Source organism: Abramis brama (genome assembly GCF_963993115.1).
Source record: "Abramis brama genome assembly, chromosome: 23".
In the NCBI taxonomy this organism is placed as follows: domain Eukaryota; kingdom Metazoa; phylum Chordata; class Actinopteri; order Cypriniformes; family Leuciscidae; genus Abramis; species Abramis brama.
Window position 1 is genome coordinate 12843010 of NC_139985.1, and position 24561 is coordinate 12867570.

General features: G+C 39.6%; 4 protein-coding genes across 40 annotated transcripts in view; all 4 read left to right on the forward strand.

Moving 5' to 3' along the window:
• The window catches only part of plekha6 (pleckstrin homology domain containing, family A member 6), a 77057-nt gene extending 68072 nt beyond the window's left edge, over positions 1–8985 (forward strand). For 28 of the 37 annotated variants that reach the window (XM_084100391.1, XM_084100405.1, XM_084100395.1 and 25 more), the window contains 5 exons: positions 128–277; positions 389–522; positions 896–1038; positions 1785–1872; positions 6684–8985. In XM_084100391.1, the coding sequence (XP_083956517.1) occupies positions 128–277; positions 389–522; positions 896–1038; positions 1785–1870 (513 nt within the window). In that variant the 3' untranslated portion in view covers positions 1871–1872; positions 6684–8985. The remainder of the gene's footprint in view (positions 1–127; positions 278–388; positions 523–895; positions 1039–1784; positions 1873–6683) is intronic. The other 9 variants (XM_084100399.1, XM_084100392.1, XM_084100398.1 and 6 more) reach the window with 1 other exon arrangement.
• A 2232-nt stretch (positions 8986–11217) lies between these two features.
• Positions 11218–13057, forward strand: golt1a (golgi transport 1A). The gene is made up of 5 exons (XM_084100425.1): positions 11218–11375; positions 11581–11672; positions 12321–12499; positions 12721–12784; positions 12922–13057. Exons 1-5 carry the CDS (start codon positions 11351–11353, stop codon positions 12961–12963), a joined length of 402 nt encoding a protein of 133 aa, XP_083956551.1. The 5' UTR covers positions 11218–11350; the 3' UTR covers positions 12964–13057.
• A 665-nt stretch (positions 13058–13722) lies between these two features.
• kiss1 (KiSS-1 metastasis suppressor) lies at positions 13723–15851 on the forward strand. Its single transcript, XM_084100426.1, has 3 exons — positions 13723–13750; positions 15025–15139; positions 15448–15851. The coding sequence occupies exons 2-3, from the start codon at positions 15055–15057 to the stop codon at positions 15711–15713; spliced, it is 351 nt and encodes a 116-aa protein (XP_083956552.1). The 5' UTR covers positions 13723–13750; positions 15025–15054; the 3' UTR covers positions 15714–15851.
• An 826-nt stretch (positions 15852–16677) lies between these two features.
• LOC311074734 (uncharacterized protein) lies at positions 16678–21129 on the forward strand. The gene is made up of 6 exons (XM_084101605.1): positions 16678–16885; positions 17484–17523; positions 17773–17876; positions 18012–18110; positions 18187–18233; positions 18381–21129. Exons 1-6 carry the CDS (start codon positions 16819–16821, stop codon positions 18669–18671), a joined length of 648 nt encoding a protein of 215 aa, XP_083957731.1. The 5' UTR covers positions 16678–16818; the 3' UTR covers positions 18672–21129.
• The last annotated feature ends 3432 nt before the right edge of the window (positions 21130–24561 follow it).

Consider the following 24561-nt stretch of genomic DNA (forward strand, 5'->3'; position numbering starts at 1 on the left):
ACATGAAATGATTTGCCACTGGTGTAAGACAAATAAAAGTAATTCAAGATATGAAAACAATCGATTTTTTTGCAGTGTACTTTAAGTCATGCCAAGCATTGAGCCACTTGTTGTTCCTGCTATCCAGGTGCGGAGGAGAGTAACAGCTGATGAGGTGGATATTAAGGATCTCGAGGCGGCCGTGAGGGGAGGTGGTGTGGAGTCACCCAGGCAAGAAATTGCTCGTCTGCGACGACACGTGGAGCCCGAGCACTATGACCTGGATCTCAACAAAGAGGTTAGACTAGAAGACACATGGCAGCACTGACATCATCCAGCAATTTTACATTTGTTTTATACTGGCTGATGTGAAGGATATGCAAGGACTTTTGTGTCATTGTTTCTCCAGTTGTCAATGCCAGATAAAGTCCTGATCCCTGAGCGATACTTGGACATCGAGCCCAGCACACCGCTCAGCCCAGAAGAGCAGCGGGAAAAACAGAAGAAAGTTGAAAGAATCAAGACACTGATTGCCAAATCAAAGTATGATGCACATCATGTCCTCATCCAATGCACACCCAGTAACCTTCGTTTTGTTTTTGTTCTGTTTGGTCCAAACCCATTTGTTATAATGCCATAAACCATATGCAGCACTTGCCGAACAAAATGGGACTGTTAAACTTTTAAAAACGAGATCAAGCTGTGAAAATTCAAATACAAAAACCATAAAAGTCAAAAAATTTTACTTTTGTGTTCTTTGGAAAATATAAGGTAATGGGTTTGGAACAACATTGAGTAAATCATGATAGTATTTCCTCTTAGGTAAAACCGTTAAAAAAATAGACTTTAATCACATTTGTGGAAATATATATATATTCTTTATTGTATATTAATGGATGGTCTGTCTTTTCTCCAGCCTGCAAAATGTGGTGCCAGTTTTGGACGGGCCGGTGGAGGGATCCAGTAACCCGGAGCAGCAGCTTCATGAGCAGGAGAAACGCATCGAGATTTCCTGCGCGCTGGCCGCCGAGGCGTCCCGCCGTAGCCGGCTGCTCTCCGGTGAGGAAGCCTGCCGCCCAGAGGAGCCTGGCGAACTGTGACCCCTACTGTCTTATCACTGTCTGACCCTCATGCCCTTCTAATGTCACATGCTCCTCAATGTCCTCAATGCACACTTTCACCACACTTCAGTGCTGAGGTTGCACTTTAATTATACCTATTTTTTGAACTATTAGATTTGTTATTTTGCAAAAGGAAATGATAATGTGATTTATTTTTATTATCACAATCTGCATTTGCAATATATTAATGAAGCTTTTAGATAACATCTAGATGTGTGACCTCTGTACTGAAGCACACTGTCTAACTCCATTTCGATTCACTGGGAAACTGCTCTAGAGTTTAATGACTATGAATATATTCAGGTTTGTTACCGTCACTAAATCATTAAACATCAGAACACATATGAATTGACAAAGGCAGAGAGGACAAACATAATTTATATTCAATTTAACATGCCTTTGATCTCAATTGCTAGATTAAGATTTTTAAAAGCAGCCAAAATGCAAAAATTCATGCTAATTTTAGGATCATGCATTGGACGTTCCTTCATAGCTTTCTTTCATTTTATTCCATGTTGTTTTAAGTCAGAAATACAATTAGCATGGATTCATTTTACCTTCTGTGTTGTGGCTCAATGAGAGGACAGTATATGATCACCTCTCTGTCCCACAAATCCTTTTTCAGTTGCTTCATGGCATACATTCCTTTTGATATTTTCCCCCCATGATTCCACTGCATTGCAGCCCAGTGCGTCCCCAGTCCCCCTGCCTCCCCAACCAGCCTGGTCCATCCCCCTTCTGCTGACTACTCCCACATCATGAGTGTGTGAAGGTGAGTCCCGCCCACTGCACAACAAACCCCGCCCCTTCCTTTCACTTCCAGTTCCTTACACAACCTCTCTTCCTGGGTCATTACTGTCTTTGCTTTATTTTACTTTCAGTAGAGCTAGAAATATAAACGCTCAGAATATTGGGGTGTTTACACCACCCTGTTTTGGTATTTTTCTAAAAGAAAATAATTAACTGCATATTTATTCAAGGATTTATGGCTCCTCCACAAACACATCCTGCAATCGAGTTGACTGGCTTTCATTCTGTATATTTTTCATTTTTTCCAAGTTTTGACACCAAGAGTAAACAGACTAACAGTAAACCTAAAAGCTGCAATCAGCTCATGACATTAGCCAGTGATGATAAAAAACATGTGACAAGAATTTTGAAAGGCCTTGTGTTTGAAATTGCACATTTGGACCATGTTGATCATATGATCTACAGTGGACTTTGCAAACCCTACATTTCTCCTTTGGTTCATTAACTGTTCATTAAGGAACATTTTTACCTGCTGTAACCACATGGAAACCAGATGCTGATATTTTGGCTTCAGCGGTTGCGAAATTTTATTAACTGCTTGGCCAGAAACATACTCAACACAAGTGTGCGAACGCAGATGCGAATGTTTAACTAGATGCATTGCAAAAGTGTAATCCCTTTGATTAACTTGCATTTATCTGATGGTAGCAAACCTCAGAGTTCAATAGACCAAAAAGTGCCATTCTTCTTCGAGTCCGTTGCAATTTCAGATGTCGTTCTGCCAATATCTGGCGCAGGTCACAGCTGATGGGGTCGGTTCAGCCAGGTCCTGGGGGCTGCACTGGGGGGCGTTTTCACACTCCAGTAGATGAGACATTGTCTGAACTGCTCCACAGCTACATGTGTCATCTGTCTGGTGGTTCCATGTTTTCATAAGTGCTTTGCACCTCCCCTGTTCCACTCGTAGTCTGTTGAGGGTCTTCCAGGTTAGCCATGGGAGGTCGTGCCCGCTGGCAAGACATTCAGTCGGGGTGATTCCTCTCTCCATCCAATCCTGGGCTCGTGTAGTTAGCTGGTTCCAGTCATCTTTCCAAATGTTGGTCCTCGCTATTTTTTTGGTTGTCTGGAGAAGTGGGACTGTCAGCAGGAAACTGGCTCTCGATTTCAAACGGGGTGGGGGTGCAATGTGTCCGTGCAGGGGGTGCCTGGTGTCAAACTCCTGTGTTCTCCGCTCGTCTTGGGCAATGATGGATCGTCTGATGTAAGGGGGGGCAATGCCAGCTAGAGCATAGAGGCACGGGACTGGCGTTGTCTTTATACATCCCGTGATAATGCGGCAGGTGTCGTTGAGGGCTATGTCAATCAGTTTGGTATGGTGGGAGCGGCTCCAGCTTGAGCACGCGTATTCGGCTGTGGAGAAGCACAGGGCTAGGGCAGTTGCACGGATGGTTGATGGATCGGCACCCCATTTTGAGTTTACCAGTTTGCGCAGAATGTTGTTGCGAGTGTTGATCTTGGCTTTGGTATTCTGGAGGTGAGTTTTGAAAGAGAGTGTCCTGTCGAGTGTGACTCCCAGGTACACAGGGTGAGGGTGGTTGGAGAGTTTGTGGCCATCCCATGGGATGCTCAGTTCTTTTTTCGCATCTCGATTTTTGAGATGGAAGCTGCATAGTTGAGTTTTTGATGGGTTCGGTTTCAGGTGGTTGTTTTTGTAGTAGGTTGACATCTCTTGAAGGGCATTTTCCAGGACTGCCTCAATCTTCTGGAAGTTCTCCTGTTGGGTGGTGATGCAGAGATCATCCGCATAAATAAAGCGGCGGCATTGTGAGTGAAGTGGTTGGTCATTAGTGTAGATGTTGAAGAGGAGTGGGGCCAGTACACTGCCTTGTGGTAGGCCGTTCTTTTGGGCTTTCCATTTGCTCTTCTTGTCATTTAATTGGACAAAGAAGCGCCTGTTGTTGAGGAGGCTTTTGATGATTTGGCACAGGTCGAGGTCACCAGTCATGTCAAAAAGTTTCCTAATCATGGTGCGGTGCTGGACTGTATCGTAGGCAGCAGTAAGATCTATGAAAGCTGCTCCAGTGATGAGTTTACACTCAAAACCATCCTCAATATGTTGGGTGAGGTTCAATAGCTGCCCAGCACAGGAGCGACCAGGACGGAAACCAGCTTGATCTTTAGTAAGCTTGGAGTCTATAACTGGCATAAGGCGTTGGAGTAATAGCCTCTCATAGAGCTTGTAGGTGATGCAGAGGAGTGAAATTGGTCTGTAGCTCTTTGGGGATGATGGGTCCTTTCCAGGTTTGACAATTGCGACTATCTTGGCCTTTCTCCATGCCGGAGGGATTATTTTCTCTGCCATGCATGAGTTCAACATTTCTAGGAGCCAGGTCTTTGCTTTAGGTCCCAGGTGCTGTATCATTTCCGTCAGTACGTCGTCGGTTCCTGCTGCTTTCCCAGGTTTCAGCATGTTCATTGCAGCTTCCAGTTCTTGTGGATCGAATGGCTTGGTAAGTGCTCTGGCTGGTTGTGGGTGGTCCGGTACCGCTGTCCGGCGGTATTCTCCTGTGGGTCTGCGCCGGTTTTGGCTGCGACCGTTTGCCACCAGCTGTGCTGCAACTGCGTTTGCTGTGACTGTTGAGAGCGTGGGTGGTGTGGTATGGTCTTCGCCGAGGCGGCGGATTGTGGCCCATGCCTTCCTGCTGTTGTTGGTCATGTTGGTATTTTCTAACAGCTCCTTCCAGGCTAGCCTTCGATCTTCCCCAACTTTGTTTAGCAGGGTCTCTCCGAGTTCTGTGACGGTGGGGGAGAAGGGGTCCTCATGATATGCCTCGTGGTAGGCTTTCAATAGCTCATTAGATGTTTCTGACAGTCCGGAGATGTACTCGGTCTGGCATCCTCTTGGTATATGTCGCCTGGCTGACCTTTTCAACAAGTCTATGAACATGTTGTAGTTGTTGGGGTGTGATGGAATGCTGGAGATGGAGTTTTCAATCTCCTGTTGGAACGGCAGCCAGTCTGCCCTCCGCAGATTAAACCTTCTGCGGAAGGGGACGGTAGTTGCTTGGAGGACAGATTTGATGGTTATGGTGATTGGCCGGTGTTGCGTGTGGGGGATAGGATCCAAGACAGCTTTCACAACTCTCGATGTTAGTTCACTGCTCACGCAAACAAGATCTGGGTTATATCCTCGTTTCCATCTGGCGCTGTGGAAAGATTTTGACAGTTTAGCGTCATGGATCAGGGTCAGGTGTTTCGACTCAAGCCAGGTTTCGACTTCATCTCCATCTTGATTGTTCACTTCATAACCCCACAGTGTGCTATGAGCATTGAAGTCCCCAATGTTAATGTGGTATTTCCTTTTGCATCTATCTGGCAGTTCAGGGTGGAGGAACGGGCTATGGGGGGGTTTATACACTGATGTGACAGAGACATTCGGGAGGGCAACTGTGATGGTTTCCATTTGCCCTTTGGTGATGTGGGTGCAGACCTCTTCGATCGCAAGGTTTGGTCTGCTGAATACAGCTGACCCATACTGTCTGTGTCGGATCTCAGCCACCAGCTTCATTCCAGGGATGGCTGGTCGGTGTTGTGCAGGGCCGATATGGGTTTCCTGCATGCACACTATGTCGAAGCATCTGACCGTTGTTGCTAGTATGTCTGCCTTGCGTCTGGAGAAACCTTCAATATTAATTGAGGCGATTGACAGTGCAGGCCCCGAGGGGGGCGAGTATCTGTTGCGCTTCGGCATCGTTCATCTGTTAGATTGCTCGGGTTGGTATACAGATATTGGCCTACTGGCAGTAGTAATATCGGATAGAAACTATCAGATTGTACCAGTCAGCGTTTCCCAGGCTGCACCACGGGGAGGTTTCTGTATTAGCAGCCCAACTTCAAGATGACTAAAGGTGATTTAAGACAAAAGTAGTATTACAATAAGAAATATCTTATATATATATATTTTTTTTTTGCTTTATTTTAATTCCCACCCTAAACATTTTTTTTGTCCTCATATACATTAATAAAATCTTATAACTTGCATGGGCTTTTTTTATAATGAATACAATACATTATACATTTTTCTAGTTAAGCCAAGCTCTAAAATGTTTTATTGAGTAGAAATTTTGTAAAAAAAATTGTACACTAATGTTCCCCTAGTGGCAGCACATACTTGTGTTGCATTTTAAATTGTTGTTTGATACATTTTGATAGATTTCGAAGTATTTTCTTACCAAAAACTGAAAATTCTCGTTGACTTTCTTCGGCGTAACACAAAATTGTCCATACAATGAAAGCCAATGGGGTTTAGTCTCTTTTATTGTATGGAAAAAATACAATACAACTTTTGTGTTCTTCAGAAGAAAGTAAAGCCTCATTCAGACTCATTCCAAATCCATTTTTTTTGTGCATATCCGATTGAAATTCGATCAGATTTAGCAAGTGTGAATGGCAAAAATCAGATGAAATGAGATTTTTACAAATCCGTTTCGAGCTACATTTATATGTGGTTTGAAATCCTATTCAAATCGCATTTCTGGAAAACTGTTTCAGTTTCCAATTGGATGGACAAATAATCGGATTTTGACAGAGTGTGAACATAGCCTAAATCATACAGGTTTGGACCAGTGAGTAAATGATGACAGAATTTCCATTTTTTTGGTGAACTATCCGTGCTAGATGCATTCACATACTTCCACAGAGTGTGTTTTTGGCCTATAATTTTTGTGTTTGAAAAACGTTCAAAGTTCTTTGAACTAAAGAAATATGACGGTTTCTGACAATGCATTTATTCTCCTCTTCTCTTTTTCTCTCTCGCATCTCACATTTTCCCAGCTCAAGCTCTTGCAGCTGTCAAATTTGACGGTGAGCCCTTCTGAGTGTCCAGCAGACAAAGAAAAGATGGAAAAAACCCACTGAACACCAAGAACATATGTTTTGCCTTCGTCAAACATTGTATTTCTTTTGATTACTTACACAATACCAAGCAGAGAAATATTTCAGTATGTTTGGATGTCTGAGGGTTGTTCACGAGGTCATCTGCCTCCACATCTGCGCGCACTCCGTATTCAGAGTGCGTAACCCACAGCAGATCTAGGCTACGTAATTGAATTAATCAACTGTTTTGACTTGGTTTCGGAGGATGGCAGTCATATTACAAAAAGCTACAAACTAGCCAGGAAGTGGACGATGTTTACAGATTCATATCTGCTCTCGGTCACATTAAGTGATTGGAGTACACACAGCAAATTCATGCTACAGCTGCTCAGGGTGGATTCTGCAGACACAAGCACGTTCGTGACAGGAAAGAGCGCGACCAGAGGAAAATAGCCATGCTTGAGGAAGTTGTATAAACCAGACCAAGGACTACAGCAAAGTTGTCAAAGCTCAGTTTATCAGCAAGTCATCATGAGAGAGATTTGGAACCGCTGGTATGATAATTATTCGTGTTCAAAACACTAGCTTCGATCGGAACTTGGAACAATCGCAGACCGTGGACGAATCCGTTGTTGTTTTGATCCAAAGGATGTTGTTGATTCAAGAAGACTTGGCATTGGGCACTTCCCCTCCATCAGTTTTTAGGCCAGACTCACTGTGACTCCTCCTGGCCTCCTTCTTTCCCACAATCCTCTCCGGTTTCACTATAGGGTTTGAGAACCCTCGTCCCGTCAACATTGCAGTCTCTCAAACCATTGTCAGGCCTTTAAGTACCGTGTGTATCTATAAAGAAAGCATATATATTGATATGACTATTACTCTAATCTTTGCATCAAAGCCATGTGGACTCATCATAGTGCTTTTACTGCTAGGACAGTTGTTACCAAATAATGGTACCTAAATACTTGTGAGCGTGTGTGTTAGATTAATGAGAAAAGAAGCCCAAACATTGGAAGTGTCCTTAGAGTTGTAAGTCTGCTTGTTGAAACGATGCGTGTTCATGCGGGGCCAGCAACTTGCATTACAGCCTGTATATACAGTACTGACTTTAAATTATGTAACCTGTTGCCCCAACAGAATATCAAAGCCCTTATTTGTGGATCAGTGTGCCATTTAGAGATTCATCTGGCTTTCTTTTTCTGCTGTGGCACAGTTTTTGTGTAAATATAGATTGACATGGAATTAAATGGAACAATATTTTGGATTATTTTTCTATCACTGGTAATTACCTCTGTAATCAAGCAGTTTGATTATAATGTATCGTAAAGTAAAGAACAATTTGCCAAACAATAAAAATCTCCTGTTTTGTACTTTGATCTTTCACCATATCGAAACCTCTGAAATGGCATGCAAGTTGTTAGCCCATACTGTGCTTTCTGCTTGTCTTTTTTTTTTTTTTTAAACATGAAATCAGTCTGTCTTAGGTCTAACTCTTGACTAAACACTGGCCTTCGCTTGTGTATGAGATATTTTGTGAAAAATTGTTTGAAAAATATTGTCATTTTAATTTCTCCCGTCAGGTAAAGTCATGGATATTATTTTGTTCTTATTCCAAAAAAAAAGAAAGAAAAAAAAAACCCTGAATCAAGCTAAAAACACAGTATGAGATCTGGAAATGAAAGTCAAGTTTCAGAGAAGCAGATTACTCACCATCACTTTTAAGCAAAAACAGCCCTGAAGGGGAAGACAGAGATCTATTTTTATCATTTTTCAGAAAGAGAAAAACAAGAACAATGCTTTGCATTATTTTTCTATGATGTATAAATAAGGGTTTGATTGGTTACATTTATAAAATGATTAAAGAGAGTTTTGATCTGACGTATTATGGGGAATTGAGGCTGATATATTTTTAATTTATTGACCAAAACTTTACAGCATCCTTTTGAAGGCCTTGTTTAAGTGTTATTTTGTATGTAATTGGACAAAATGGTCAAAAGTCGCAGTTGGACAGTCAAAGCAGATATGTCTAATATTTGATAAAATATGTAGCGTATAAAGTGGGAATATCTAATTCAAAATAAGCACATTGTTCTGTGTAAATATTTTTAAATCAAAACACTGTATGTCATATTTACTGCTATTTTAAGTAAAAAAAAAGAAAAACGAGACTGCTTGAGCTATGCAAATCAAACAAATTAATACTTCATGTGCTTGCTTTAGAAGTACCCTCATGCAATAAAGCGAATGTATTTAAAACCTTCATTTGTTAAAACTCTTCATTTGTCCCTATCAATTGTTGTACCTTAAACACAGAACAACCTTTAAACATGACACTTTTCTTCATTCATTTTTCGCAAACAGGCAAATTTTTCTAGAGGTAGACAACAGAATTTCTTTGCTTCAGCTTGTGAGGTAAATAGCACTCCCATTGAAAACAATTGGGAAAATACGCCAGCCACGTGAAAAAACGCTTTGGTGGACACAGGGCCATACTCTTGTTTTGGCAGTTGGAAATGGAATACTCCACAATGAAACTCATAGTGTTGAGCCAGACGACAGTCAATGCATCTTTCCAATGCAAAAATCCCATCATATTTATGACCACAATCATTCCTGCGCCACTTGTAGTTGTAAGTAATCGATGTAAACATCATCAAATGTGAGACAAATTCAAATTCTGCTGTAAAGCAAACAGTATGTTAATATGTTTATGATACACACTCTAATGGAAAGTATTAAGGCATTGAAGTAATATGTTGTGAAGATCAGTTGGTTAAATGACAGTTCACTTTGTTGCATTTGTTAAACAGAGGATAGGACAAACCGAGTGCACTGACTGAGAAGGGATTTGTGTAATGGAAAATAAAGAGCTTGTTGGGGGTTGTTTCAATAGATGCCAGGAGGGGAACGAGTTATGGTTGAGGTATAAAAAAAAAAAAAAGAGGTCAATGGCAGGACGGAAAGAGGAAGAAAGAGGTACATGTGTAGATTTAAGGGAGATATTTTGCTACCAAGATCCTGGTAACACTTTACAATAAGGTTTCATTTGTTAACAATAAACAATAGCATTTATTAATATTAGTCAATGTTAATTAAAAAATGTACAAATACATTTTTAAAATCAAAAGTTCTATTTGTTAGCATTAGTTAACGCACTGTGAACTAGCATGAACAAACAATGAACAATTCAATATGTGACATTAATAAATGTTTCAAAAAGCTCATTGTTAATTCATGTTAACAAATGGTACTTTATTGTAAAGTGTTAGCAAAATGCATTTGAGCATTTGTTCACACTTCCACAAGAGATAATTCTGAGTGAATAGAGATGTCAAAATTCATATTATACAGTTAAAAACACATTAGAATGGTGAACGCTTCCGGTGTTATGACCTGCCCACGACTGGTGTAGAAAACGTATCTCGAATGAAGTGCAATTTTTCATTGAGTTTTACTTTCACTTTCATCATTGTGTTGTTTCCAAGCTGGTAAAATGAAACTTTTTATATATATCATATACGCTCATGAGTGTGTAAAACATGATGGCGGTGACTAAATGGAATGCGCAATGATCGAGTGCAACAGTTCCCGCCCCCTTTTATTTTTTCCATTCATTTTTCCAATTCTGGGATTAAAAAAAAAAAAGTCTTCGTTAAAGATTTATAAGCCATGAACTAAGCTAATCAGCTACAAGGTGAATCACATTACAAACTTTGGTTTGAAGCAAAAAAGTTTTTGAAAATAGGAAAAAAAACTGTGTAGCTACTTAACAGCTTTAATGGGGTTTTTCACTTAAGAATTCTGCCGTTAATAGGCCTGTCTTTAAAGGTTTAAAGTTATTGTTCAAAATCAATTTTCCTATAGAGAAAATGAATGGAGAAACAATGTCATTGAGCATTGAATTCTGAGTAGACGTCGCCACATATGAAAAAAGTAAAAACTGCGAGTTTATATCTTTTAAGAGAGTTTATATTTTGTAAGAATTGTTAGACGTAAACTCAGTCATATTTGTGAGATAGTCACATTTACCTTTTTTATTTTTTATTCTGTGGCAGAAACAAGGTTCCATACATGCAACGGGGAATATTAGTAAAATATCTGACCTTTAAATGCCGATCTTGACAAGTCAGAATCAAGTAAGCCTATGCCAGAATTTACTAAACTAAACTATAGTTACCAAAAGGGTCTCTGATAAAATGACTATTTTTACACATGTTGTTTTGCACTATTTTCTTCTGAACACAGCTATGAATATACAATTATTTGTCATGCCAGTAAAGCACATTACATACTCCAATTATTTAGATTGGGGGACAGGGGATATTACCAAATTGTGAAAGGTGTTAGGGTGTACTTTTGGCAGCGTTAGCGGTCATATTAGAGATTAATACATTTGGGATGTGAGGTAAGGAAATAAGGGCAGAGGTTGAGTTGACACATGAATGAGTGAATGGACTGTGATAGATTGTAAAGGAGATAAAGTGATCATCATTCTAATACGTTTGGTTAATGTTCACCCTACGGTAGGGTTCAAAGTCAAGTATTTATGGGAAACATTCAAACCAGTAAAAACCAAGGAACCTAAACCGGGACATCTGAGCCAAGAAAGACAACAGAGGGGAACCATGATCACAATCACTGAGTTTCAGAGTGAGTGTCTTTCTTTCACTGAATATAAATGAAACGCTATATGAGTTGCTGAACACAGAGACACTGGTAGGCTATATTCATTCTGACTTTTATAAATTGATAAACAGAATGAGAATATGTTATCCCTTTTAAATGACTACAGTAATAATTGCTTGATTAACTAACTAAAAATATAGCTAAACAATCTGTTCTAACTGGATTCTAGAAATCGGTGTGGGTCTGTCAGGATTCGGCATGTTCTTTGTGCTGTTTGGAATACTGCTGTACTTTGACTCGGTCCTGTTGGCGTTTGGTAATGTAAGTGCTATAATGAGCTGTTTAGATATGACACAACAAGCTAGATCTTTGGTCATGGGAAATGTTTTTTAAAGGGGTAGTTCTAAAAAATTGGAGATCTGCCCAACCTTATGTCACTTTTACCAAATATGAAACTTTTTTTGCTAATGGTAATAAGCCAAGTAATGGAAAGGCCCAAATTCATTAATTACAATCACTTGTAAGTGTGTCAGAAAATGACATACAATATCGTTCTAAAGTTTAGGTGTTTTTTCTTTATTCTGCAAGAATGCATTAAATTGATCAGTCAGAGTAAATATTTTTAACATTGTTACATAAACCTATATTTAATAAAAGCTATATTTCAAACAAAAATATTGAGCAGCACGATTTTTTTTTAACATTGAAAATCAGAAGTCAGCATATTAGAATGATTTCTTAAGGATCATGTGATACTGAAGTAATGACTGTATACATTTTTTTTATAGACAACAGTTATTTAAATTGTAATAACATTTCATTATTTTACAGTTTTTACTGTATTGTAATAAATGCAACCTTGGTGTACATAAATGTTTCTTTCAAAGACATAAAAAAATCGGTATAGTGCACATAAGTTTATTTCTTTGTTTTGTGTACTTTCCGAACATTTTCCTTCTCTTGTATCAGATTCTGTTTCTGTCTGGTCTGGCCTTCATCATTGGCTTGAGGAGGACAGTCCACTTCTTTTTCCAGAGACAGAAGCTCAGAAGCTCCGCCTTCTTTCTAGGAGGCGTGGCTTTAGTTCTACTAAGATGGCCTCGTATTGGCATGCTAGTGGAGACCTATGGCTTTGTGCTTTTATTTAAGTGAGTAAACAGTTGAATCATGTCCTGTCCATGCGGGACAGGCGCCTCATTTGGTTAAGATATTCTTACTTTAAACCAACCAAGATGCATTTTGCCTAATCGCATTTTGAAACCTTTTATATTTTTACTAAATACATGCTATTTGTCTGCTTGAATTGGCATCATTCTTGGATCGTTCCTCTCCTAAACTGACAAATAACACAAATCTGCATTGTTTGTAGGTCATTCTTCCCAATGGCTTTTGGATTTCTCACAACAGTCTTGAACATTCCCTTTTTAAATACGGTATGGAACAAAAGTTGGATCAAAACTTAAATCTATATTAAAGTTAAGCACAACCAAAGTATTTATTTTTTACAACAATACAATTAAACATTCAGGGTTGACTTAACATTCCTCATTGCTTCTTTGCTCTCTTTCAGATGTTAAACAAGATATCTGGAAGTAGTTCCTCAATGGTGTGAGGGCAGATGTTGGAAATCTGGATGTGCTGCTGCAGTGCACTGTTAAAATTTTAGATTTTTTTTCATATATATATATATATATATATATATATATATATATATATATATACACATGGACTAAGGTATATGATGGATAGTTGTGTGGTTTATTTTATTTTAATATTTTAGTAAATGTTTATAACAACATGTCCTAATAACTTAAGAAACTACTATATAATAACTTAAGAATGTTATTTTTGTGTTCATTTATTTTAAAAAATATATCTTTTTCCATAAAAAAAAAAAATATATATATATACAGTATATATGCTGCAATATGAGGGTTTGATGAGCGCAAGACATACGTTGATCTGTACTTTTTACATTTCCCTCTTGAGATGAACACAAGCAAAAATAAAATGTCTGGTGATCTTGTAAAGCTTCTTGGCCTGCTCTCAACGCTACAAGTTATGAATATATATTTTAGAGCAGTGCTTTTCCAATCATCTCATTTCTATTCCATCTGTCTGCTCCCCCCGATTTCAATGAACTACCCTCACATTGAAAATCAAATGATATCGAGTTCAAATATATAAAGGCTTTGTGGTTCTGGAATGTTCCGGTGAAATGGATGGGTGGTGGACCCACCCCGGGGCAAAAAGACAAGATCAGAGGGAAAGAGGGGAAGCTTATGCAGGTCTCCCACCCACCGGGGAGGCTATGACGCAGGTGATGTTGTATGAAAAAGATAAATTGTGTCTGAAAATTGTATGAACCAAACACAACCTCCATACCAGTAGGTGTAAAGGTAAGTCATTTACTTTAATCTCCCACTGCCATGAAATGTTCATGTTTGCATTGATAGTTGCATACATGTTAGTGTACGTGTGTAAGCACACGTTTATACATTCTGTGTGATGGTCTATTTGAAGTCCTTAGGGAGTGTAAGCACACATTTATACATTCTGTGTAATGGTCTATTTGAAGTCTAGGATTTGGATGTTTTGATTGACGGTTTTACATTTACATATGCATTTGACATATTTTTCAGTGTGATTACAGTTTATTGACTTTTTTTCTTTTTTTAATCAGTACCTGCGTTCACTGGAAATATGCATTTTTGTAATGTTTTTGTATAGGCAGGTAAAACCAAACCAAAAGGGTCTGAATGTGAACTAAATGTGATGCTTTTTAAAGAAGAATCCACTTTTTTGTAGTTTCTATGCTTTTCAAAATGTAAATGAATGCACATTTTGATATCACTAATTCCATGTTCAATTTGAGCCTGTGCGGTTTTGAAGAATGATTTACATTTTTCTTACGCACCTTTTACAATGCTTTTTTTTATCCTTGCTCAGCAGCATTTTGGTCACAAAATATCTGATTAGTTGATATTATTGTATTAAAAAAAATAATTAAAAAACAGAATAGGAGTAGACAGAATAGGAGTAGGGGTGAAAGGCTGATTTCTGATGCTTTTGATAACTTAAATTCTCTTTGAAGTGTGTGTCTGAGTTTGTGTATGTGTGGGTGTGGGTGTGTGTGTGTGTGTGGGGTGGGGGTGGGGGTGGTGGGGGGGGGGGTATACCCTACATTATTGCAATATCCAAAATCCTTTTCCTTGTAGGAAATTTTTTTGGTCACCAAGAGGAAAACAGCATGTAAATCATACTAAGTGGTGTTTTTTGAAAATGTAAAAATGCAGAAATTTTGGTTTAGGGGATAGAATATACAGTTTGTACAGTGTAAAAATAATTGTGTATATGGAAAGTCCCCATGATAACCCAATGTGGGTGAGTGCGCGTGTGCCGTGTGTGTGGTCCTTGTAAACCCTACAATACATTATGTATGCACAAGAATGGCAATACAATGATGTTTTTTTCCAGTAAGGAAAGAAGCTTATCATACTGAATTATGTTTTGAAAATTTAAAAATGCAATGTGTGTGTCTGAGCTCACGAGTATGAAAAGATACAGAGAAATGTCACTGAAACGTGTGATCTCTTAAATGAGTCTTCTTATAAGTCCCCATGATTCAGAAAACAACCATGTGTACTGGTTTCTATACATTTCTTTCTTACAGAAACTAATTTTGGTTCAAAACACATTCAAAATGATGCTACTTACCATCATTTTGATGATGTCAGTGGCGATTCAAGACACATACTCTTCAGTGCATTTTCAATATTACTTAAAAGGTAAGTTTAATGTTGTGTTAACTGGAATTAACTTCTAATAAATATATAAAAAATATAGCAAATATTAAAATGTGTTAAACAGTCTTAAGGCAACAAATGTCAATGCAACTGAAAAGAAAATAGCCATCAAAGATTCAACATTTACCATACAGTAGTAGTAACAGATGTTATGTTTATAATTTTATGGAAAAACTTCATAATGTTGATAAAAAAAAAGTTAAATTATAAAATATATCAAAAGCCTGTATTGGACATGTAAATACTGTAAAGCATAGTTTCACTTGTCTGAATGAAACACCTATCTCTAGATGAAACTCCTGAAGAAGCATCACTCCGGGTTCTCAGGAGAACTGATCCTCGTCCCACATCTGGATCTCCTTCTCCCAAGCTCTCAATGCACTTCTCCATGGGTGCAGGTCCTCAGCGGCGCACATGGTGGTTGTCTCCAGAAAAGCCTTACACAAAAAGAAGGCAGCATGTTGCATACTACAACCTCAATTCCTTCGGTCTCCGCTATGGGAAGAGAGAACAGAACATGCTTGCAGGATTTAAACAGAAGATACATGTAAAGTGAGGTCCAGTAGAGTTGTATATTGTTCTTTCATGTATTCTCTGTGATCCTTTAATCATCTGATTGCCACATGTGATTGACGTACATCCCATACAGCAACATAGATCCAGGCCCACATCTGGTACATGGATTCCACACGGCCCAGACGCCAGCTGGATCTGGACCAACACTATGTTGCTTTCTGGGATTAGTGAGATAGTTCATAATCTTCACTATAAAGAGGTGTATTGATAACTTAGTAATTAAAACATTCTCAAACAACCTGAATAAAGGGACTTTATTTGGTGACATTTAAAATAAATGGTAAAAATGTTATTTAAAATGACTGAATCAACTAGGTTCAATACATTAGGTTACACCCCTGAAAGTGATTTCATTTTTGTGTGTGTATGCTATGTGTAATACTGTACTTCCTTTTCACACACTCTGATGATCAAAAACCTAACATGTTTTTTTTTTTTTTTTTTTTTTTTTTTTTACAAATTAACTTCAAATTAGCTTCATGTTGCCACATCAAGCAAAATCTGGAAGTTGTTAAAAAAAATTACTGTATACATTTATTCATATCTTGTAACTTAAACCGATTCTAAAACCTCATCAGGTCAGGTTCTCTGATTATTTCCGTATTTATGGTAAACTGTTGCACTTACAACCAAAGTGAACTGCACACTAATAAAATATACTATGATATCTGTTCATTTTGTTTCTGATCATCAAAATGGCACAAAGTTTGATCATCCTTAAAGACTGGACTTAAATTTCTATCTTTCTACTGTATGTGACCTATACTAGGATCAATAATAATAAAATTAGAAATAATCTGTAAATTTGTATTTTTTTATTTTTATTTTCAAGTACACGTTTTAACATTCAAAGCATCTCTTTCAATGAGCAAGATATTTTGGTGCTGTATCTTCAGTGTTTAACCTTATTTAAAACTGGTGACGCTCAACCACAACTTTCCACTGACTCTCTAGATGGTAATCACTGAGCGTTTCCGTGGTTGTGCTTTTGAGAGGGAACTTGATCAGCACTTTGATACAAATATTAAAGACCATTATCAGAAACAATTTGAAAAACTAAATAATTAGTGTGAGTGTCTGAAGTCATGATGTGGATCATAAACCCTGTATTCTTTTTTACTCTCTGCATGTTTCTCTTCAATGAGCTGGCAGGTAAGACACGTGGCACAAACTTTATTTTCAGATATATTTTCTAATAATGGTCAATAGGATGATTGTTTAAAACCAGAAATGTAGGGTATCTAGCTTAATATAAAATTATATAATAATAATAACAATAAAGTAAGATAACAACTGTAAAATTCTTAAAGAAAATGTGCAGCGTGCAAAATACAAAATTATTATTAAATTAATAAAAACTACTATTTTAATTATATACCATATCACTATAATACAGTTGTTATTTAAACAGTTAAGATCTGAAAGTTGTGATCAAGTAAAACTTTTTGTGTGTGTGTGTGTGTGTGTGTGTGTGTGTGTGTAAAAGATGAAGAGGCAAGCACAAACGTGTACAAATATATAATCTGGAATGGAAAAAAAGATACAAAATATTTCTTATGCGGCAGAGAATGATTTCAAGTCAACAAAAATGCAATATATTGATGTAAATGATGTTGAAATGAATCTATGATATGCAATTTATAACTTTGTAACATATCTGAAACTGAATATAGAATGATACAAAATCAGCACACATTGATCACCTGTATCAGTTTGTTTTAATGCAAATTAAATGTATTGATTCCCGCAGAAGGTCAGACAGCTTCAGCTAACACAGGACACGGAGTTTGGTAATTCTGCAAACATAACAAATGTTTTTTTGTAGACTTACAATGTAACACATTATTTTTTACTTTTAGCCTTTGAGTTGTACAGTAGCTATTTGTATTTTGACTTCTGTGAGAAGTGACACTTTGATGCCGTACAAATCAACTAAATTACTTGAAACAGTTTTTGTATAATTTTATTATATATATTATATACACAACTTAATCTTGTGATGATTCCAGTTATCAACATTTATTTATGCATTGTTTTAGTGATGTTCCTTGTCCGTTATTGTACGGAATCATCGGTTTCCTCGTTTTCTTGGTTTTCATTCTCCTGATTCTTCTCTTTAAACTAGTCATCACGATGCAAAGTGGTGAGTGCATTACATGTTTAATTGCTTATTTATTCCTTAATATCATAGTAAATAACAATATAATTAAGTCTTTTTTAATTCAAAAGATGTAGCTTTATTGAGCCTAGTATGTGTGTGATTTTTGTTTTAACTCAGGCTTTAGAAGAGACACTATCCACTTAGCTAGGGACACGGAAGAATCAACCGGTTTGCGTCAGAATAATGCATTAAGTGTTTCCTCTCCTTCATGCGAAGGTAAAACATGCTTTACAATTCGTCTTACTGTTCGTCCACTGAGGCTTTCACACTAAACTTTGGCCTTGTCAATTAGGTGGAGATAATTCATCCTCTACTAGTTCTGAGACCCCTGAAGGCTCGGTAAGTCATCTGAAAAACATTCTCCTTCAAGCACCTGAACACCATCCATTATGAATTCCAGATGCATCACGTGCCATTTTAAGTGTGTTGCAATTCTTTATTAACATTTTTGTTTAATATGGGATTTTGTTTTTGTTTGGGTGTCAGCTGGCAGATCTTTCCTGTAACTCTCAGCGGTATGCAAGCCTTCAAGACCGTTCTAAGACTTCTGACTACATAAATGTTGCAGAGAGTGCTTCACTTGGACCAGTGAACTTTCATAATAAAAAAATGGATATAGACTATGTGAATGTTAAAGAGTCCCAAAAGAAGAAGATCAACAGAAAAGGCCAAGCAACCTGTGATGACGGTACTAAAAGTGTTAGCAGCGATACAAGCGAGGAGTCTGCTGTGAATTACTCCAAGGTTGTCTTTACTAAGATAGATAGGCCTAAGTAAAAGATGTGATTAGCTTTTGTAAAAAATTAGCTTAAACGAATCACTCACCCACCCAGAAATGAGAATTATTATAATTTACTCACCCTCATGTCGTTCCAAATCTGTATGACAATAATGTTTCAGTAGTTTTTGCCCATACAATAAAAAGTCAATGGGGTCTAAAGTAACACTGCTTTCATTTTATTGACAAAGAAATAGCCTAAACAATCTTCTTTTGTATTTCACAGAATAAATTGATTTGGAACGGCATGATGGAATTTTCATGTTACAGTTTAATAGTCCTTTTAACATTCTGTAAAAAGGTGTGCGTAAAAAGTTACAAATGTTCATATTTTCAGAACGAAAACATACAATTTTAAACATGGTTACCTAAGCATAAGCATTTTTTCCCAGTGAATTTTCAGCCGCACTTTTTAGTGAATTTTTCAGATCAAAAAACACCACATCCTGACAGGAAGGAACCAGACATGCATCTGTGAAAGTCTAACAGTAATAAATAACTCATTTAAATGTGCAGGCATCAAATGCTGTAACCCGATAACAAACATGCCCCTTTCTTCACCATACTGACACTTGCTTTTTCACCGTCAAGCATCATTTTTCATTTAGGGCCTGTGGGAAACCATAAAAATCTCACGATTCACCAGGAGTGCATCTCGGAACATTGTTATAAGGACAATTTTTAAGTATAACTTTGATATTTCCCAATACCACCACACGTTTGATTCAATTTTTAATATTTGATATTTACAGGTTTAATATTTGATATGCCACAAATCAAAATGTCAATGTTATGGTGGTAGATCGCATCAGCTTGCACTGACACTGTCCCACCACTTCGTGGTATCAATGGCTCTGCATGTGTTACTATGAAAGCCTATTTGAATGTGAACTTTGTATAAAGCTGTGATGTTATTTTGAATGCAGTACCTATTTATAGTCCATCTGTGCATGAGCCAATGTCGAGAGCACACATTCAATATCATTCTTCTCATTTTAAGGCCAAAACATTTGTATGCGATAGCCTAAATAAACAACCCTAACCACACATACGGATATCTGATAAACACAAACCCTCAAAGGAACCCAAAAGGACTTTAAAAGTCACCATATTCTGATAAGACACAGATGTTTAAATAATTCAATAATTGGAGGAGACGTCCAGGTTCCTAGAAACGCTTCTATTTTGAGTTCACATTCGAATTGAATTTATTACTAAATTAGTTTTGCATTGTAGCACTCTTTTCAAAGTGAGTCTTTTGTGAAACTGCTTTAAATTCAGCAGCAACAGTTGTAGTTCAATGAACTTAAAGTGCATGTCTTTGTGAATATTGTTACAGTATGTTACAAACTTTGTGTCATAGAAGCGTTGCTACAGACATTTATAAACACACCGCTTGCATGTGGTTCTGGTTAGGGATTGAAATAAACACAGTTCGTATTGAAGGGGGGGTTTATCTTTAGTAGCAGTGCAACAAAGAAATGCCATTGCATTGCTCACATCCGACTAATAGTGAATGTTCTGTTTGTATAATTTTGTATACAAAATTGACATTCTCACATAATAAAAACTTTAATAACAAAAAGTGTTTTCCCACAGACAGTAAAAAGAGATTGACTGTTGCGAAACATTACTCAATGCAAGGAGGATTCCAATAATTTTGGCACATCCACAGAGGTTTGGCGTGTGAAGTTTGGTGGTTTGGTTAAATAACAGCGCTCTGTTTCCACAAATCTCCCCAGCACATGCAACATCTGTGTTGCAAAAATAAAAAACAGCATTAAGTTGGTGTGTCCCTAAACCTTTTTTCCTCCAATTTAGTTTTCTTCATTGTGGCTCTGTTTTATTCTCAATATAAACCATGCAAATCCAGCTCTGACATTTTGAACAAAACAACAGCTTTGCACAAAGGAGTTAACTCTATGGTCATTGACGCATTGCTAATAAGCCAATGTCTCGAATTAAGTTGTAAAACATACAGTATAAACAATCAACCGGTGAGGTATACCAAGCTTTCCAAGTTAAAAGCTTTCATTAAAATGTCTTAATAGCTCTAATGTGTAATGGCTTCAGTGTGTCAACAGTTACAATGTCTTCATTATCGAATTAAATAAAACTTGCTGGAATGTTTTAATTTCTTGTGTGTAATGAAAGTTTGACCACCAAAATCTCACATCAATAAACTTCTCTAGCTTTATTGCTACATTGTTTAATACTGTTTATGACAGATTTCACTTTTAAAACCACAAGAATTGCATTTAAAATATTTAGGGCTGGAGGAATGGATTAGAATTTCTTTTCTTTCTTTCTCTTTTTTTTATTTTATTTTATTTTTTTATTACCAGTGACAAAGTATTTTCAATCATTTATCTGTTCTTTTATGTCTGCATATGTAGGGAGACCAGGACGTCTCTAGGGTTTTGCCTCAAATGTCCAGCTACATAAATTATTGGTTTCAAACACTGTCTTGAATGAGTACTTTTTGTGTGTGAATTATAGCTTCCAAACAATCCTAGTTTTGTTAGAGTAACAATGTGAATTTAAAAGGAACGTCTCGGTTACGTATGTAACACTCATTCCCTGAGTAGGGAACGGAGACGTTATGTCAGTGACGATGAATGGGGTTTCGCTTAGAAAGCCTATCTCACCTTCGATATTAGAAAATGAGCCAATGGCAATGAAATGCCATGGGTCTGCGTAATTTGCATAGCGTAACTCCGCCCCACCTTGTGGGTATATAAGGAAGTATGGCGGCAACATGCAGATATGTCTTCGCTGAGGAGCCGAGACTGAACTCAGGCATACCAGCAGAAGTGGCAGAGAGACGTAACGTCTCCGTTCCCTACTCAGGGAACGAGGGTTACATACGTAACGAGACGTTCCCTTTCGTGGTCACTACGAGTTACATCAGTGACGACGAATGGGGTTCCCAGTCTAATCACGCCACCTCGGCTGTCTTCCAGTGCCCTGCGTAAGTCTGAGATCCCTGTCGTGAGACTGGCACTGACGAAGGACTCCTACTTAACACAGGAATACCAAGGTACACTGGGAAGCATATCTCAGTGGAAATATGCAATCAGTGCCAGCCTGAAGGGGGGGGGGGGGGGGGGGGACTTAAAGAATACACATATGACCCGGGAGGGGGCTGCATATATAGAATCACTGGTTTGCCAAGGGAAAGACACATGCTCAGAGAGGCTTACAGTGGAAATAGCGACCCGGTGTGGGGGCACAGTCATTAGCCGCGTCCTGCCAGAGGAGGCCAGGGAAGGACCAGCGTTCCACGGGGGTGTGCTCTGGCAGGGGTCTGGTGACAGAGGGGGACAAGAGTGCATGGCTCATGAGTGGTGCGCACTGTCATCCGAGAACTCTGTGTGCTCAGAGATGGGTATGTCAGTTCTTTCTTTAACCACATTGGGGTGCTGCTCGTCATGAAACGAGCAGCGGGGGTGGGAAAACCAAGGATTCTCCCCCGGCCCTCCACCGGGGGAAGGAGTGGCCCTGCTACCATCTCCTGGAAAGAACTGATCGGCATCTCCGCTTAGCCTGGCGTTTAGCGGGGCGCGAGGCCAGAGAGGGCTGTGGCGCCTTCCTGCGGCTTCCTCCACGACGCGGCCCAGGTGAAGGCTGCTGCTGGGGCTGTGCGGGAGGGGCGGGAGCCGCGGGCGGCGAGTGGCGAGCAAACTGAGGATTCTGTTCCGATGGCTGGGTGGAGGCAGCAGCGGGCCGTCGGGCAGAATATGTTTGATGGCCTCAGTCTGCTTCTGGGCGGTCGAGAACTGTTGGGCGAAGTCCTCGACCGCTCCGCCGAAGAGGCCAGCCTGGCATATGGGGGTGTCGAGGAAACGGGTTCGCTCGGCCTCCCTCATATCAGCCAGGTTGAGCCACAGGTGTCTCTCCTGGACCACAGCTGTGGACATCACCTGACCCAGGGAGCGTGCAGTCACTTTCGTCGCCCGGAGAGCGAGGTCAGTGGCAGCGCGCAGCTCATCAAAGGGTCAGTCCTCCCCTCGTGCATGTCCCTGAGCAACTGGGCCTGGTAGACCTGCAAAGTGGCCATGGCATGCAAGGAGACGGCTGCCTGCCCCGTGGCTCTATAGGTCTTCGCCACGAGAGTGGAGGAGAACCTACAGGCTTTGGAGGGGTGCTTTGGGTCGCCACGGGAAGAAGCGCTCTGAGGACACAGTTGCATCACAACAGAGCGTTCAACTTGGGGAACCCCAGTGTACCCTTTAGCAGCGGCCTGATCGAGAGGAGGAAAGGTGGAGGAGGTCGCCGAACGATCACGGGAAGACAGGGGAGTCTTCCAGGACCTCGTGATCTCCTCATGCACATCCGGGAAGAAAGGTATTGGGGTTGGATGCTGACGGGGATCAGCGGCCGCACCCAAAAAACAATTGTCCAGCCGCGAACGCACAGGGCCGAGAGGAGGAGACCACTCGAGCCCAATGGCCGTGGCTGCCCGGGAAAGCATGGCCGTCAGCTCGGGATCAGAGCCCGCATCGATCGACATTGAATCATCGTCTGGAGTGCCGAAAGAGACCCGCGGCACGCCGAAAGACAATGCCACAGGTTCAATTGGGACGCTCTCGGGTTGCAACACTTGAGAGGGGGGTGTGGACCGAGGAAGAATCGTCGGATGCTTTGTTCCACACTGTCACCCTCAGGTCACCCTGGCCACCTGCCGAAGTACCAGCTCTTGTGGAGGAGCTAGATCGGGGTGTGGATGAGGGGACTCTCCCTCTTATGAGGTCATTGAGTCTCGACCGTAGCGTTGCGATGGTCATGTTCCCGCAATGGGAACATGAGCCATCCACAAAAGCTGCCTTAGCGTGACCAACGCCCAAACACGCAAGACAGCGATTGTGCCCATCAGACTCTGAAACAGCGCGACCGCAACCAGAAGTGCACGGGCGAGACATCTTTAAAAAGACGTGCCACGTGCAAGCTCTTTTGTGAGAGGAAGAAAGTCTCCGCAGAGTGTTGAAGCGACCAGGGAGATGAACACACAAACACTGGCAGATCACTGCACAGATCAGCAGGGAATGTGCACTCGCTGGAACTCGCCGTCACACCAACACCTGGAGAGAAGCTCGTCTCGAAGAGTGAAGAGATGATCTCAGATTTGGCTTGTGGAGTGCAGTGAATACTTGGCTCCAAAGCGAAAACATATCTGCATGTTGCCGGCGTACTTCCTTCCTTATATACCCACAAAGTGGGGCGGAGTTACGCTATGCAAATTCCGCAGACCCATGGCATTTCATTGCCATTGGCTCGTTTTCTAATATCGAAGGTGATAGGCTTTCTAAGCGAAACCCCATTTGTCATCACTGATGTAACTCATAGTGACCACGAAAGGGAACTAATGTCAAATGAATGTACTGTATCATTGACAGACACACCCTATTAGTCTCATGATAGCTTCAAATAAAAAGTGTGTGGGATTACAAATTTAAGAATCACTTTAAGATTTGCTTATCCTGTCTTGACATTACACCACATAAAAACTAAGGTGAAGTACATTGTATTCTGGATTATTAGAATCATCTACTTACCAGTTTTTTGTTCCAAACCCCAAAATCTTTGGAACACATATGAAGATGACGCTTCAAAAAAAGATAAAGAGATTGCAAAACTCATCAATATGAATTGAGCAGTTTAGTCCAAATTTTCTGAAGAGACTCGACCACTTTATAATGAAGAGATTGAGTTTAGGCTTTTATTCACATATAAACATTGATCAGCGAACATAAACAGAAGCTCAACCGTACTTGTTTGACTTGAGAGAACAAACCTCATTGGTTCTTGAGGAAGCTCAAATGTGCTGCGTAACACAAGAATGAACCTCATTGGTTCCCGCATGTCAAGCGAACATGCTTGAGCTTCCGT

What these genes read in the sequence shown, in the direction of transcription:
- golt1a (XM_084100425.1), top strand. Translation starts at nt 11,351, where the DNA reads ATGATCACAATCACTGAGTTTCAGA. An exon ending in TCCTGTTGGCGTTTGGTAAT is followed by an intron (nt 11,673 to 12,320) that starts GTAAGTGCTATA and finishes CTCTTGTATCAG; the next exon opens with ATTCTGTTTCTGTCTGGTCT. An exon ending in GGCTTTGTGCTTTTATTTAA is followed by an intron (nt 12,500 to 12,720) that starts GTGAGTAAACAG and finishes CATTGTTTGTAG; the next exon opens with GTCATTCTTCCCAATGGCTT.
- kiss1 (XM_084100426.1), top strand. Translation starts at nt 15,055, where the DNA reads ATGATGCTACTTACCATCATTTTGATGATGTCAGTGGCGATTCAAGAC. An exon ending in TTTTCAATATTACTTAAAAG is followed by an intron (nt 15,140 to 15,447) that starts GTAAGTTTAATG and finishes ACCTATCTCTAG; the next exon opens with ATGAAACTCCTGAAGAAGCA.
- LOC311074734 (XM_084101605.1), top strand. Translation starts at nt 16,819, where the DNA reads ATGATGTGGATCATAAACCCTGTATTCTTTTTTACTCTCTGCATGTTT. An exon ending in AACACAGGACACGGAGTTTG is followed by an intron (nt 17,524 to 17,772) that starts GTAATTCTGCAA and finishes GCATTGTTTTAG; the next exon opens with TGATGTTCCTTGTCCGTTAT. An exon ending in TTCCTCTCCTTCATGCGAAG is followed by an intron (nt 18,111 to 18,186) that starts GTAAAACATGCT and finishes CTTGTCAATTAG; the next exon opens with GTGGAGATAATTCATCCTCT.